Raw genomic sequence first — 14205 nt, forward strand, 5'->3', positions numbered from 1 at the left:
TCACGCGGGCGTTCTTGAAATGTTTGGAGGTGAGAACTTCTGCTACACAATCCGTCTTTGAAAACAGTCTGTTGCCATTTCCTTTTACAGTGGAAATAAAGGGACGAGGACATTTGATGAGCACGTCGGGTATTTTTGTTTTTCGCAGGGGGGGGTTCGTCTTTGGAAGTTTGCCTGCCCTCTGACGGGTGCAGGGAGAAAACAAAACGAGTATCGGGAGAAAGTGGGTCACGCACTGAGGTGATTCCTGTTGAAATAATGTGACAAAATAGGAATTTAAGAAGAGGAGTAAAAAGGTACGAGAGGGGAAAATGAAAAGATGTAAAGGAAGAGAAAGCATGCATGTGATGCGATGAGGACAAAATCAAGGACGAGGACAACGTTTGGCAGACGGCCTGATAACGGGGGTTTCACATTCCTGAGCGCTGGCTCCGGCGGAAGCGGCGAGATTTCACAGAGCTGGCCAGACATCCTTTTGGCTTTGTGGCGTTTGCCATGTCGAATCTGACAAACACAGACAAATAAGCCGCGAAGTAAACAAACCAATCTGCTCAAATTTAATAGCAACTCTCTCTGTATTTTGATGAGGCCTACCGCGTCAGTCACGTCAGGCCTTCGGTGTCGGCGTGAGCAAAGATGTCATAATCCATCTCACTGGGCGTCAAACGTACCCTGGAGTCGCACACATGTAAATAAGAGGTGCAGAACATGACATTCTGTTTGTGGGGGAACAGTCAGCCCTGCATGCCTCTCTCGCCCTCTCTCTCTCATCTCCTCCAGCAGTGATATGTAGACCCTATTACAACATGTAAATGACCCCCCACTGTGACTATGATATGACATACGTGCTGAAATGTGCAGAGCAGAAGTCATATATATATATATATATGGCAATAAAAGTGAATGTGTGTGTGTGGTGACACTCCTCATACTTCCTCTGCTGGCTGTGGATGCGTGTTTTCATTATGCGTTCATATCCATGTATGTGTGATAGAGTGAAGCTGTCAAAATTAGATGCCACCTTGTCTAAACAGTTGAAAACCTCATGGATAAATGGAGGATAAGATCAAAGTGTACTCAGTGTAAATGAAAAATATACACAAGCACAGACTCGAACCAGACCCTATTTTTTTAAGGGCATGCTAAGGCGTCCTTATAAAGTTGTTTTACACCTCAGAGCCAACGACAGCCAATAGCTGAAAGCCTTGTTTTTGAGTCTTCTGTCTGTACGTTGGTACGTCTGCCCTTCTTGTGAACAAGATATCTCAAGATTGGCACAAATATTCAGTTTGACTCAAGGATGAGCTGATTGGAAAGTTTGAGCTATAGAGCTGCAGAGCGTCAGGAGCACAGTATTTTTAAAGGTGCACTTATCAATATATTAATATGAACACGAGTGTTATCACCTGAGTCGGCAGTTTCACTCAGGATATATGGATAGTTTTAAGGATCCCTTAGCTTATAATGTTTTGGTTTTTATGGAGCGCAACTTTGCTGTTTTGGTTTCCTCTCACGGCTCATATCAGCCTCATTTACAGCCACAGCAGGTTGGTGGTAATGTCCCTGTTCAGAGGCAAACGACCCACAATGCTAGTAAATCCGTTCTGAGAAGAGCCAGATATAGGACCCATGGGAATAAACAAGATACAAGACCCAAACAGGGCTAAAAGGAGAGAGCACTGGTCCAAAACTCCTCCGGTGGCCAAATGCATGACCTCAGATGTTGCTCCTTGTTTAAATATGTGGATGTGTTCACAGCTTGTTGCACCGCCACCAAATGATGCAGGTTAAAGTGGAACACTCCACACATCAAGGTCTGCTAACGGGTCTTGGAAAGTACAAGGCCTTTAGTGGCTCCTCATCGCTGCTTGAGGATTTGAGCTCATGGCTAATGTTACGATAGAACAAAACACTGGAATCCCTCACCATTCTATTGGCTTTTGGAGCAGTGTATTGTGGGAAACATAGGTACCAGGTTTTGATGGGGAAGACGAATGCAAGAAGAAAGTCAATCCATTAATTGGGTAGGTGTTTATTAATGAGCAGATTCGATGGATATCAGACCTTTTTTGGTCCGTTGAAAGGTTTATTGACGATAATGGAAATGTATGGGATTCTTGAAATTTAGTTTTTGCTGTGAAAGTCTCATTGGAGTAGGAATCTGCTTTAGGTTTATACAGAAACCAGCCAAAGGGGGCAATAGGGAAACTTTGGCTCCCCTTTTGGTGAGCAGTCATGTTGTCCATCTTTATGTACAGTAGATTTTTACAGGATAAATTTTTCTTTCTGCACTTTAGCCCATTAGGCACCTCCAAAGCTTATGTTGCCTGTGAGTGTTTTGTTGCCCTTTCAGATTATTATTATGTGCAATAGTCCACTACTCATCCCCTGATGCACTCTACTTGAATATACCTGGAATATGCTAGTCTGTTTTCCCTCAGCAACACAATTTGAGGGCCAACTCTGTTTTCAGACGAGCAATATTGAAAAAGATGGAGCTCTGCAGCGGCAAAGTGCCCTAATTGCTACATTGGCTATGACAGCCATGTTCTTTTCTTTCATCACATCTCTGTCCTTGCACTCATCTCTCCTCTTCACCATCCTGTCCCGGTACAATGGGGGGAAGGAGAAGGGCCGACCTCACCTGGATTATTTTTTATATTCCTCCCGTTGTCTGTCAGAAATCCTGTCACTCGCGTTAAAGCACATTTAATTATTTCTTCAATGTCCCCTACTTTCGCTCACCCTGACCCCGCTGTAAATGCTGGAGGTCACATATTTATTTTTAAATAGTTTCTCTTTGCAACCGTGATGGCACAAAAGAAATAAAACCCGGGTTATTTATTACAACATAAAACATGTAGTTTCAGGAAAATGAAACCATGGGAGGACGGACGATATTGAATTTTTCGACGTGGTGCTCAATTCAAGCCATTGTCTCCCCCTGTCTCCCCCGGGGACCTGCTCTGTTGCGTGTTGCATTTAAGCACACGGGTCAATAAAGGTAATTGATAAGCTCTCATAACGATATATAGTGATGAATGACGGACATTTCTGCCGCGATAAATCAAACTGGCTCCGGAACCATAAACAGACGGTTGTATCCCCCACCTAATGGGGATAAGCATAAACTCATTCCCCGTAGTCAATGCCATGCAGTGTCACAGGCGGACATCTATACGCCGGCGTTATTGGTCCATCACTTACACTTTATGAGCACCTAGAGCTGGAGCAGGGACGGTGCAGCATCTAGGGCGGCCCGGTCATAGATTATTGGCAAGTCCATCGATCCGGCCGAGGAGCTGATGGAAACATGGCATCAATCTTCTTTAAGTTAGGTCCTTGAGATTCAAATCATAAAAGATGCTTTATATCACAGACCATCACCTAAAATTACAAAATTCTTCCCATGACTGTCTTAAAGGTAAACAAGTGATAGCAGTAATATATTTATATTAGAGTACAATTTGTATTATGAATCCAGCGTAAATTTATTTATTGCATTAGAATTCCATTTTTCTAAACTTAATTAACATTCCAAAGATTTAGTTGTTTAAAAGATGAATTAAATCATCTTTAATTTTTTATTTTTTATTTATTTGCTTCTCGTCTGTTTTTATCTGTTCTCTTTGTGAAGGCTGATTTGAAAGTTGCTATATCATTAAAGACAGTATTTTTGTTGTTAATCTGAATTAGTTTTCTCTTGACGTTTTCCTTCCTCAAAACAAACTCATATTTCAAAAAAAGCATTAGTGGACGTTTGAAAAATGCTACCCCCTGGTGGTGAAACGTAACACAATGCTGTAGAAAAACCACACAGATCTTTAATGTAAAAAAGACATTGCAATTGTAGTAGTGACAAATAAACAAGTAAACGAAGTTAAGTCACAAAGGACATCTTCACTGTATCCAACACACTGACAGTCACAACAGTTATTTACAACATTTCATCCCTTAGTGTACAAAATACATTCACCGGTGCAAACAAATAACAGTGATAAACAAAATACTTTGGCATCAGGAGAGAACTTGTAGCTTATTCACATGTTCAATAGTACTTTTTCTGCATTGTAAAAGCTAATGTATGGCAGCTAAACAGTGACCAAGTTTACATGGATAGCCTTTTTTTACTATTACTTTAACCTGAAAAAAGACTATCACATTATCAGGTCACAGTATTTAGCTACATCAACATACGACCTGGGTGTAATCAAGGACAAATAAGGAGGATAAGATGTTGCAAAATGGTAAACTGCAACATCGTATGATTTCAGGTTAGAATAGCGGACGTGTGTATTTGAAAAGTGGATGTAATGTGAGTCAACATGTAAATTGTAATAATAGAATATTCTATTAACGCCATAATTGAAAAAAACTTAAGGATAAGGTCAACCGTCTGAAATATTGGCGTCCATGTTAAAGTGGTCACTGTGTTGCAGAATTACCATCATATCCGAGTGTCTGGTTGACACAACAATAGTCTGAGGTGACTACTTATTCAGCAGCAATGTTATTAAAACATTTTTGTTTAAACATGATGAAATGTAAAAAAGTTCATTTCAAAACAGCAAACGACAAACTTATGTGGTGTGAAACGACATAATAAAACTGACAACTTATTTCTTTGCCTCCCAGGTTAAGGCAACTTCTGTAACATATAAAATAACAAAGAATAAACCGAAAGTTTTCATGAGCAAACAGTACTATGATGAAGGTTTCAATAAATGCAGAACAATCCCAGAAGAAGTGGTTTCTGAAAGCTGAAAGTGGTCCAGTGCATCTTCTGTCCAGTTCTCTCATACGGTTTGTCTCTTTTTAATAAGAGTGCTTCACAATGTTTCATTAGTTCTCCAATATGGAAAGTCAAGAGCTACTGTCGCACCTTCAGTCGAGAGCCAAAGGCACTGAGAGAGGATCTCCAGTGGTCAGTTAAATATAAAAACATGCACAAATTTGCAGTAAAGTTTAGAGCGACTGCTAAATTTAGTGTTTAGCTACAAACTGGCCTACACTACATTTACAGTAGATTTCGGGCATTTACATCACGCTCTTATCCAGAGCAACAGTCTCAGACAACTTCAGCTGCCGCTTTAGTTGGTTTCCATCCACTCCAAATATCGGGAAATGTGTATCGCTAAAAAGAAAATGGGACTAAGTCCATTTGAGACAAAATTAAATCAAGACATACATGGAGTATGTGGCTTAAACGCTCAATAGAGTTTCTGCTGCACTGATCAGACAAAGTGCCGGCGAGCCAGAACATCAAATATTTAAGTAGATCCTCCAATTCACTGATGAAAGAAATGACTGGAGAATTAGCGCCCCCCAGTGTTAATATGAATGAACCAACTTCTAATATTTGCATATGTTGGACATTTAGCTATAAAGAAACTCGACTCATTCCACAGAATCAAAGGTAGAGAAGTACATCCATGGTCTTTTTGAACCAGTGCCAGTTCAAGCTTTAGTGGCTGGGATCAGTCGGAAGACGTGCTGTTCAAAGCAGGAGAGCTTCAATCGGTTTGGGGGGAGTTCAATTTCCCCCACAAGGGCGTAAGGAAGGAGACTCGGACACAAAAATACATTTTCCTTATCTTGCTGGCTGGGCTTGTTAAAAAACATCCTATTGGCCGCTGTCCCGTCTTGTCTTTAATTTTTCTGTCACTGTCCACGTGGAGCCTTCCTGTTGATATTTGCCAGGCTGTGCACCAGTGTCTTCGTGAGGAGTGCGTAGGATTTACCACAGTACGTGTTGGTTGTCTTCAACAGCTCCTCTTCTAGAGGATCCAGCAAAGACGTCACCGGGTCGGCGCCAAACGGAAACTGTAATGACAAAAACAAGTCGGTGGTTAGAGATTTGACGTTTTGGCTTTTTCAGATCGCTGCAGCTTGGTTAAAGCATCCGAGTTGTTAAAACTCAGATGACTGAACTTTCACAAAAACTTAAAATGTACAGATGATAGATTTCATGAAGGAACGTGGAGACTATTGACTGTTTTTAAATAATGGACAACATGACGGGTCCACATAAGTGAAGTCAAATTTCTAACTGGTTACAATATAGATCATGTGAGGAGATGGGACAAGGAACAAACCAAAAGTGAAACGTTATCGGACTGAAACCTCATGATTTAAAGCTGACAATGACCCGCGATGGAATCATTTTTGCACAGTGGGAGAAAGTGGAGATGTGAAGTCTTCATCCTGGCAGAGGAGCTACGTCTTCAGCAGTTCTCTTTTGAAAACCTCCTCATTCTAAATGCCCTTAATTTTTTGCCCAACTTAACCTTTACTATTTGGAAAAGTTCCTCATCCTCATCTCAGTCCTTCTGTTTCTGGAGCTGATGAGGCTTCTTTCATTTTGAAGGCTGTGCTGCTTTCAAGACCTTTTCCTTTTTGGGTTGTCAGCTGTCCTCAAGTGTCTGCACAGCCTCCAGTGTTTTGGCCTCCGCCGAGTCTTGGGAGGATGCTGGTGGTTTCACGCTTCTTCCATTTCACAATTATTGAGGCTACTCTGCTCCTGGGAACACTAAAAACTTGAGAAAATATAAGAAATGGTTTTATATCCTTACCCTGATCTATATTGTGAAGGTCTACAGAGAATTCCTGCCCGTCCCTTGATTGGTTTTTGTACCGACGTGTATCAGTTCAAATTGCCACACTTTTTAACATCCCTCAAGGACAAGTCAAGCAAACACGATGCACCAGAAAACTATTTCATAAACTGAGCGTGCCAGTGCTGTAATTCATATAACTACATATTACTTTTACTAAAAGGTACTGGACATTCCATAACAATGCAAAACAAAATCTTGAATAGGAGATTACATATTGTTTTTGACGTGGTAAAACACGCAGTTGTACTGATCTGAATTTAAAAAAGGTAGAAAGATATGAGGAAGATTTGTGTGCATCCATCTGATCTCGTGATTCCAGTTTAAGATGTATCCTCCCCTATCCCCTTCCTGTTTCTTACGAAAGCTGGACAACGAGTGGCGGTAGCCTTAAGGTGGTAGTAGTATTCTTGGAAACTCAAAATGAGCATCTGAAGATCCAAAGTGTCAAAACTCCCCCGAGGACGCCTCTTGACCCCCTGCTGTTCTGCTGGAATCGATCAGATTCCCTCTCTAACTCAACAAAGTGCAGCTGTGGGCAGCATTCGGCCTCGGAAGATGTCTTCTCATGGATAAATTAAAAAATAAAACCTGTGAGGCCCGCTGGACTCGGCCGGAGCTCCACATCTAATCTGATCGGTCAGCCGGGTAAAGCATAAAAAAAAGGCGTCCACATTGTTGTTGCAGTCGGTTTTATGCTATGGGCTTAACGTCCAGTGATAACCGGGGATTACGGGCGAAATTTGATGTCTTCCCAATAACGGAGGAGCTTTTACAATGCTCTGAGGAAATCAAAGAGGAATTACCATTTTTTTTTTTTTTATGCCGGCTCATTTGCTTGCGGTTTGGTCCCTGATATCGGGTCACAAAGAGAATGTTTTTACGAGAGTGGACACACACACACACACACACACCCGCCGGTCATAAAGTTGCATTTACAGTTGGTGTATTGATTTTGTGCGGGGGGGCTGTTGATGTGCAGACTCCCGACTCTGGATGTACCATCGGCTGTAAAATTTAACTGCCGCTTCCCGGGATCGGCTTTTGGCAGCGGAGGGAGGAGAAGGTGCTTTTTATGACGGACAGACTGCTGCGGTCTGTTGGAGAGAGATGGACAGGGAGGAGCAACCCTGCTTCTGTTCCCTTTCCTTTGTGTGAGGATGAAGAGCCTGGACAATGATTTTACATTCGTCAACACCTAATTGACGATGGTCTGCTCAAATTAGCCTAATTTTAAAGCTACTAATTTTAGCTATACATACATGTGGCACAAAAACAGCTTGTGAATTGATTTCTCCAATGATTTTCAGACAAGAACTCCAGATAATGCCAAAAAGTCTTTATCTTCGTCTGTGTTTTCTTTTTTTTTGGCTCCTCTTTTTCATTCTGAGTAAGTCGTATTTATTTTTTCAGTCTTGCGGACATTTTCCAACCCTAGTCTCACATGGGCTCAATCCCACATTTTTCTGGATATTTTAAACAAGGGACAAGCAGGAAAAGTTCTGGAAAATGTCCCTTCAGGATGAGGAATTGACAAACTAAATAAACTGATCTCCTTTTAGCGTTGAAGTGAAAAGTTGCACATCAAATATTGCATCTTAGTGTCGTCGCAGTAACTGTCAATGTCAACACTGCTGTTCCCAGGCCGACAATGTTGAACCATCCTTCCTCACCTATTCTCTATATGTGAACAGTGATTCTCACCTATGAGGCCTCAGCTTTCCAGGAAGTGCTCAACCATTTGGCAGATTCAGTCTTTGCTTTTCACATGTGCCCGATTTAAGCATAACCCCTTCTCTTTATGACTTCTTTACTTTTGTCTGCTTTCCGTTGAAGTCTTGTACTTCTTAAACGTTAACATTAGATAAGCAGCCACTTACTAAAATCTACTTCTTTGCTCTTTTACTTTACTGCATTTGAATCCTCTTTTCCAGTTTCTGAACTTTCCCTCTTCTACTGAGCTGCCAGAGTCCTCCCATCCTGTTCGTTATTCAGTCTGCATGTTCCCTGAGGTTCTGCTGCGTACGCAAAAGCTGAAACGGATGAAAATGTCCGACCCGTGAGATTAAACACGCACAGACTCAATCCATACTCCTCCATCCTCCTGGCAAACCAGACTTAATAACCTATCTATCAAAGTATCAACACCTACCCAGGCTATTAGGGGGGAAAACAGTTTTAATGCAGGCTATGGTCCTCGTGTCGGGGTTCCACGCTCATCGAGCCAGTGTATCAGGACAGGTGCACGTCTGTCGACTGCCATAATTGATCCCGATCGTATAAAGTCTTAACTGCAGGCCATAGATAAGGTATGGATCCGCCTTCGCCGTGATCTATGTCCAATAGTTAGTTAATAGGAAAGCAATGAGATGGCGAACGGTGATGGCTTCATTAAGCAAATGCCACTCCTGTCGTCGATATCATTACGCTGCTGGTAAACAACACATAAACATCCTCACAGGGGAAATTAGCGCTCGCTACGATCGTCTGCCGGTATTTTTACAGTCTAGTAGAGTATCTGATGTCACCAGCACTTTAAAGGAGACCTATTGTGCTTTTTCAGTCTTTCCCAGACCCTGTAGTGGGTTGTATGGGTTTTGTGTATGGCTCAAAGTCCACAGCAGAGAGACTGAATCTGACTGTGAATCTCCCTCTGCTGCAGCAATGAATAGAATAAAGAAACTAAAGTGTTTTCTGAACACTGGATCCCTGCAACGCTTTTTTAGGAAGTGACCCAAATTAAAATGATGAACCCCAAAAAACAAGAATAATGAGTCCCTCTTTAAACTTGTTCAGGGTCGGCACCCAATCCAAAATCTCATCTCATCCCTCGTCGGGTAAGGACACGGAGCAGTGGAGGAGGGCAGGTGGGTCGCCGGGGGTCAGAACAGGTCGTCTCCCATCAGATGTTGCTCTAGATTACACCTGAGGCACTTTGAATAGGCTCAACACGTCTTATTTCACCTTTATGTACCTGAGAGCCATTAACGGGCTGACGGAGTTTCCTGCAGTCACTGTTGTTAGTTTGTTTTTAATGAGGGGGTCTGCAGGGAAAATATGAAGGGGGCGTATGAACTTTAATCCTGAGGAAAAGAAAATGGATGCTCGGAGAGAATTGTGTCTCTTTAGCACCAAAATTAGCAGGTATATGTAGGTTTTTTAACCCGCAGGTATACTTGCTAAAAATCAAGATGAACTCCTTTTCCTTTGCCAGTAGAGGAGTTGCTCTTTCTCTGTTTTTCCCATCGACAATATGTCCAACACCAAACAACCCACAATGCATCCTTCCATAAAGTATCGTGGAAATCTGTCAGGTAGTTCTTAACTGACACCTATTAAACACTGACCTTGGCAGAGGTAACAAAGTATTTTCAGTCAAAAGAGTCAGATCCTCTAATCAAACGATTTCAAGCTTCCTTAGCTCTTCCTCTTCAACCATCAATATCTGCCTGTATAACCGCTGCAGGCTGTGAAGACATAAAACTGGGAGACAAAGCCTTTTAAAAGCCATAAATACAGAGGAACAGACAATAAAACCTGACTTTTTTTTCCCCCCAGTTAATATTTTAGATTATTGACATTTTGGGTTATTAAATTAGATCAGACGCACACTGCGACTTTCTTTATGTCTTCATTTCGTCTCAGTAATAAAAAGAAATTGATCACCAAGGCCAAGCGGAGGTGCAAGGGCCATTTTTCACGAGGTGTGGACAAAATGTAGTTATTAATGGAAGGGTAGTTAATTTTACAGCGTCGAATAACATTAAGGGAGATGGATCTGCTCTTTTTCCCCTTTCATGAGTTCTGTGTTTTACTTCTAACTTTTCTTACACATAAATACAACTGTCTAATCTGTGACCTAGCTGAGGGAAATGAGAAGCGACCTGCGATGCGTTTTGAACTCACAGGGCTTGAGTCTGGACTCGAACCTCGGTTACACAAACACGACGGGTTATGCTCACTTTTCGAATGGCCTCGTACACGGCTCGGAAGGCGGGCTGCTTGTGGTCGTGGTAAACCCCTCGGTTTCCATGCAGGACGTAGACGCCGTCCTCCTCGGCAGACGCACAGTTGCTGCCGTAGATGCAATGATCGGGACGGTAATTCCACTTGCACGGGAACTCCAGCAACGTGTCTGCGAACGGAAGCGAAACACAAACATCGTAAATGAACATATGATGTGCAGATCTTGACAGTATAGAAATATCATAGTAATTCCCCGTTTTAATTTGGGGCTTGTTCCTGCTCCTCACCAGGGTTGTGGTGGAAAATGATATTGAGAAGGTCCTGGTCCCCCCAGGTGATGTTCAGTTTGTATTTCTGGAGCAGAGGCATCAGCAGCTCCTCCCAGCGCAGCCCCACAGACGTCATGTCGTTCTGTCGACACACAAGAGAATCAACAACAGTCAAAACTTTGTAGGTGTTAGTGCGGAGCTTCAGTTTGCACCGGCATCGAATGGATCCGTGGTGGACAACTGCAGCAGGAGAAGGACATCTAGTGGCCAATTATGGTGGTACACTCTGGGTAAAGTCTCCCCCCTCTCAGCCCGTACCTTAAAGAACGTGCTCCTCATCCTGGTCATGTTCATGAGCATGACCCCCGAGTTGATGCCCGTCCTGCCGTAGAAGGGGTGGCGGGCGAAGCGGTTGTACCAGGCGATGCGGGGCTCCTCGTGCTCGGGGGCCATGGCCGCCAACTGGGAGGAATTGAAGCGGGGCAGGAACGCCCACAGCCGGTCCACGGGCTGCAGGAAGAGGATGTCCGAGTCCACGTACACGACCGAGTCGATGTCCTTCAAGATCAGCTGCACAAATGGAGAGGGACCCAGACGTTAGTCACTCAGAATATGGAGATAGTGTGGAGGCTCTGCAGTGTTTTGAATGGTGCATCAAATTGGTATGTATTACATGACACTATAGTGTTCCTGAATATGTTAAGGCAAAATGTAGCTTTTCATTTATTTAAATATATAGCAAGTATTAATTCATGTCCAAATTCAAATTTGTATTTTTGCAACCACCGTCTCAGATTTTTACAAAAAAAAACAGAATTGAATAATTGAACCAGGTCAGAGTTAAACTGGGGTCTGTCTGAAACTCACGGGTAAGAAGAGCCTCTGAGAAGCGCAGGGTTTGAAGAGTTTCTTCCACTCGGCTGCGTTGTCACTGGGGAAGCTGATGGAGTAAACCGTGTACTTGAACCTGGAGCGGATGAATCCAGGCCACGACGCCAACTGGGACAAAGACGGGGGTGTTCAATCACGGACATGGTCAACACAAACTCTAGGTCCCTTACACTGTTTTTCCAATTTACAGATTCCAAATGTTTTCCTACTCACAGCCTCCATGAAGCTGGTGTGGAGCTGATCTTCAGCAAAGATGTGCAACTCGAGTTGTCTGATACTGAAGAGCACAGCGGACTTGATCATGGTGAGGGTCTCCTCCAGCCTCTCCCCACAGGCCACCACAGCCAGGTGCATGGGGGGCTCGGGTCGGCTCTGGACGCTGCCGCCGGCCTCCGCCTGACCCCGCTGCCGCATGACGTACCTGAGTAAGAGAGAGAGTCGCACAAACAGAGGTTTAACAACAAATTACGGGAAACGCACACGTCCAGTAATTGATCCATGGGTACGTTTTTATTTGCTATAAAGACATTTCAAGCACAAGGCTCCTCCGCCTCCTATAGTAGGTGAAGTTATCAAGTTTCCTGACTTGCACTTCTTTTTATATAACTTAACATAACAGCATAATGTGATTGTAATACATCCTCCACAGAGTGCCAGCTGCATTTCACTGCACATCCAGAGAAATACAAGGACGTGACACCTCCTTGTATTTTAATTTTCAGGTTCATTTTCTTCTGCCTTAAACTACTCAAAGTATTGTTTGACTGGAAAGCACTGAGGTGTGTCATTTAAGAAAACAAATACCATCATACTCTGGTCCCATTTAGGACCAATTGCTGCTTTTGGTCCTGGCCTGTTGGCCAATCAAACAATTAATGGAAACTTAATTAGCTCCTCCCATCAAACCCTCTCCTCAAAGACTTGGCTACATAAACAGCGAGGTGTGAACACCAAACGGTTTATTAGCTTGTGTCAACCAATTTCAAGGTGCATCTACTATATCTTCTTCTTCCTGCCTCCCACCAATCATCTACTTGTCATTGTTATTTTTGATAATGGCCTTTACAAAGTGCTTCACAAATAAGAAAACAAAACATCAAATGAAACCAGGAAATCAACACAATAACATGTCAGATCGAAGGCAACAAATATAACACATCATTTTAGAACGGAAACACACTAATAGGTCAAAAGTAAGTTTGAGGAGATGGTTTTAAAACGTGACTTGTCTGCAGCCATAGAAAAAGTTGAGGCTGAATGACGTGAGCTTCAGCGCAGCAGCGTCACATTCCTGCACATACCCAGCACCGTGCACGGTCTATACCAACACGCGCGCGCACTATTATAAAGTGAAATGCAGTTGTATATATGGAGACCTTAACACGAAGACACACAAACTGTACCAGTGGAGGTTTCGGGGCCCGGTTTTGTCCGCGGCCCCTCGTCGGGCTCCGGGCACCGGGACGAAGCCGCTCCTCGGCCCGGTTCCTCCGACCGTCTCGTCCGTGTCCAGCAGCTTATTGTACACGTACAGGCCCGAGAAGACGGCGAACACCGTGCACAGCGTCAGTGCGCGGCCGTAGCGCCGCATGATGGAGTTTAAAGACGCGACTCGGGACGACAGTCATAACACAGAAACTCAGCACTCATAATAAACGTGAGAAGCGGCGAGGCACTTCCGGTTGCAGTTTAGAAAATAAAAGTCTTATCAGGAGCGAAAACTACACCCTCTGGTGGTCGTGCATGTCTTTTTCTTTTAAAGGGACAGTTCACCCAAAAGGGACAATTCACTCATTATCTACTCACCACAATGCAGATGTAGGCGGGTGTTTGAGTCCACAAAACACTTCTGGAGTTTCAGGGGTAAATAGCGTTGCAGCTAAATCCAAAACAACTGAGGAAAGATTTTGTCCTCTGCTTTTGACCCATCTGTTGAACACAGCAGGACACACAGAGCAGTGGGCAGCCATGCACAGCGCCCGGGGAGCAGATGTTGGGGGAGTAAGGTGCCTTGCTCAGGGGCACTTAGACAGTGGGTAGGGAGAGTCCTCTTGGATGTTTTTTGAAAGATGCAGGTATGTTTTTTTGGTTGTCACTCCGTGGAGTTGAACCAGAGACCATCCAGTCTGATTTTCTGCCCATAGTCCAAACACTAGTCCACCGCCGAAACTGGAGTCTACTTAAAAAACATAGAATGCCTCCATTGATTTACTTTAATTAATCAATGGAGGCAGTCGCTGGCAATGCAATTCTTGTCACAGGTTCCCTTCTAGCCATGCTCCAAAATATTGAATAGACACACAAGCAAAACAAATTAATATTTTAATTAATTTGGCCTGGGGGATGAAACCGTTTCTGAGCCTGGTGGTGCGGTACCGTCGGCCATATGGCAGCAGGCAGAACAGTTTATTGATGGGGTAATAGGGATCTTTAATGATCCTGTTGGCCTTCTTCCTACACCGCTG

At 43.4% G+C, this 14205-nt stretch overlaps 1 protein-coding gene across 1 annotated transcript; it reads right to left on the bottom strand.

Moving 5' to 3' along the window:
* Positions 1-3804: 3804 nt before the first annotated feature.
* On the bottom strand, positions 3805-13331 carry gxylt1b (glucoside xylosyltransferase 1b). The gene is made up of 7 exons (XM_053414873.1): positions 13135-13331; positions 11954-12161; positions 11717-11848; positions 11168-11419; positions 10868-10991; positions 10577-10749; positions 3805-5823 (listed from the first exon to the last, which is right to left on the bottom strand). Exons 1-7 carry the CDS (start codon positions 13329-13331, stop codon positions 5662-5664), a joined length of 1248 nt encoding a protein of 415 aa, XP_053270848.1. The 3' UTR covers positions 3805-5661.
* Positions 13332-14205: the final 874 nt, after the last annotated feature.

This window comes from Pleuronectes platessa, chromosome 22 (genome assembly GCF_947347685.1).
Source record: "Pleuronectes platessa chromosome 22, fPlePla1.1, whole genome shotgun sequence".
Taxonomy (NCBI): domain Eukaryota; kingdom Metazoa; phylum Chordata; class Actinopteri; order Pleuronectiformes; family Pleuronectidae; genus Pleuronectes; species Pleuronectes platessa.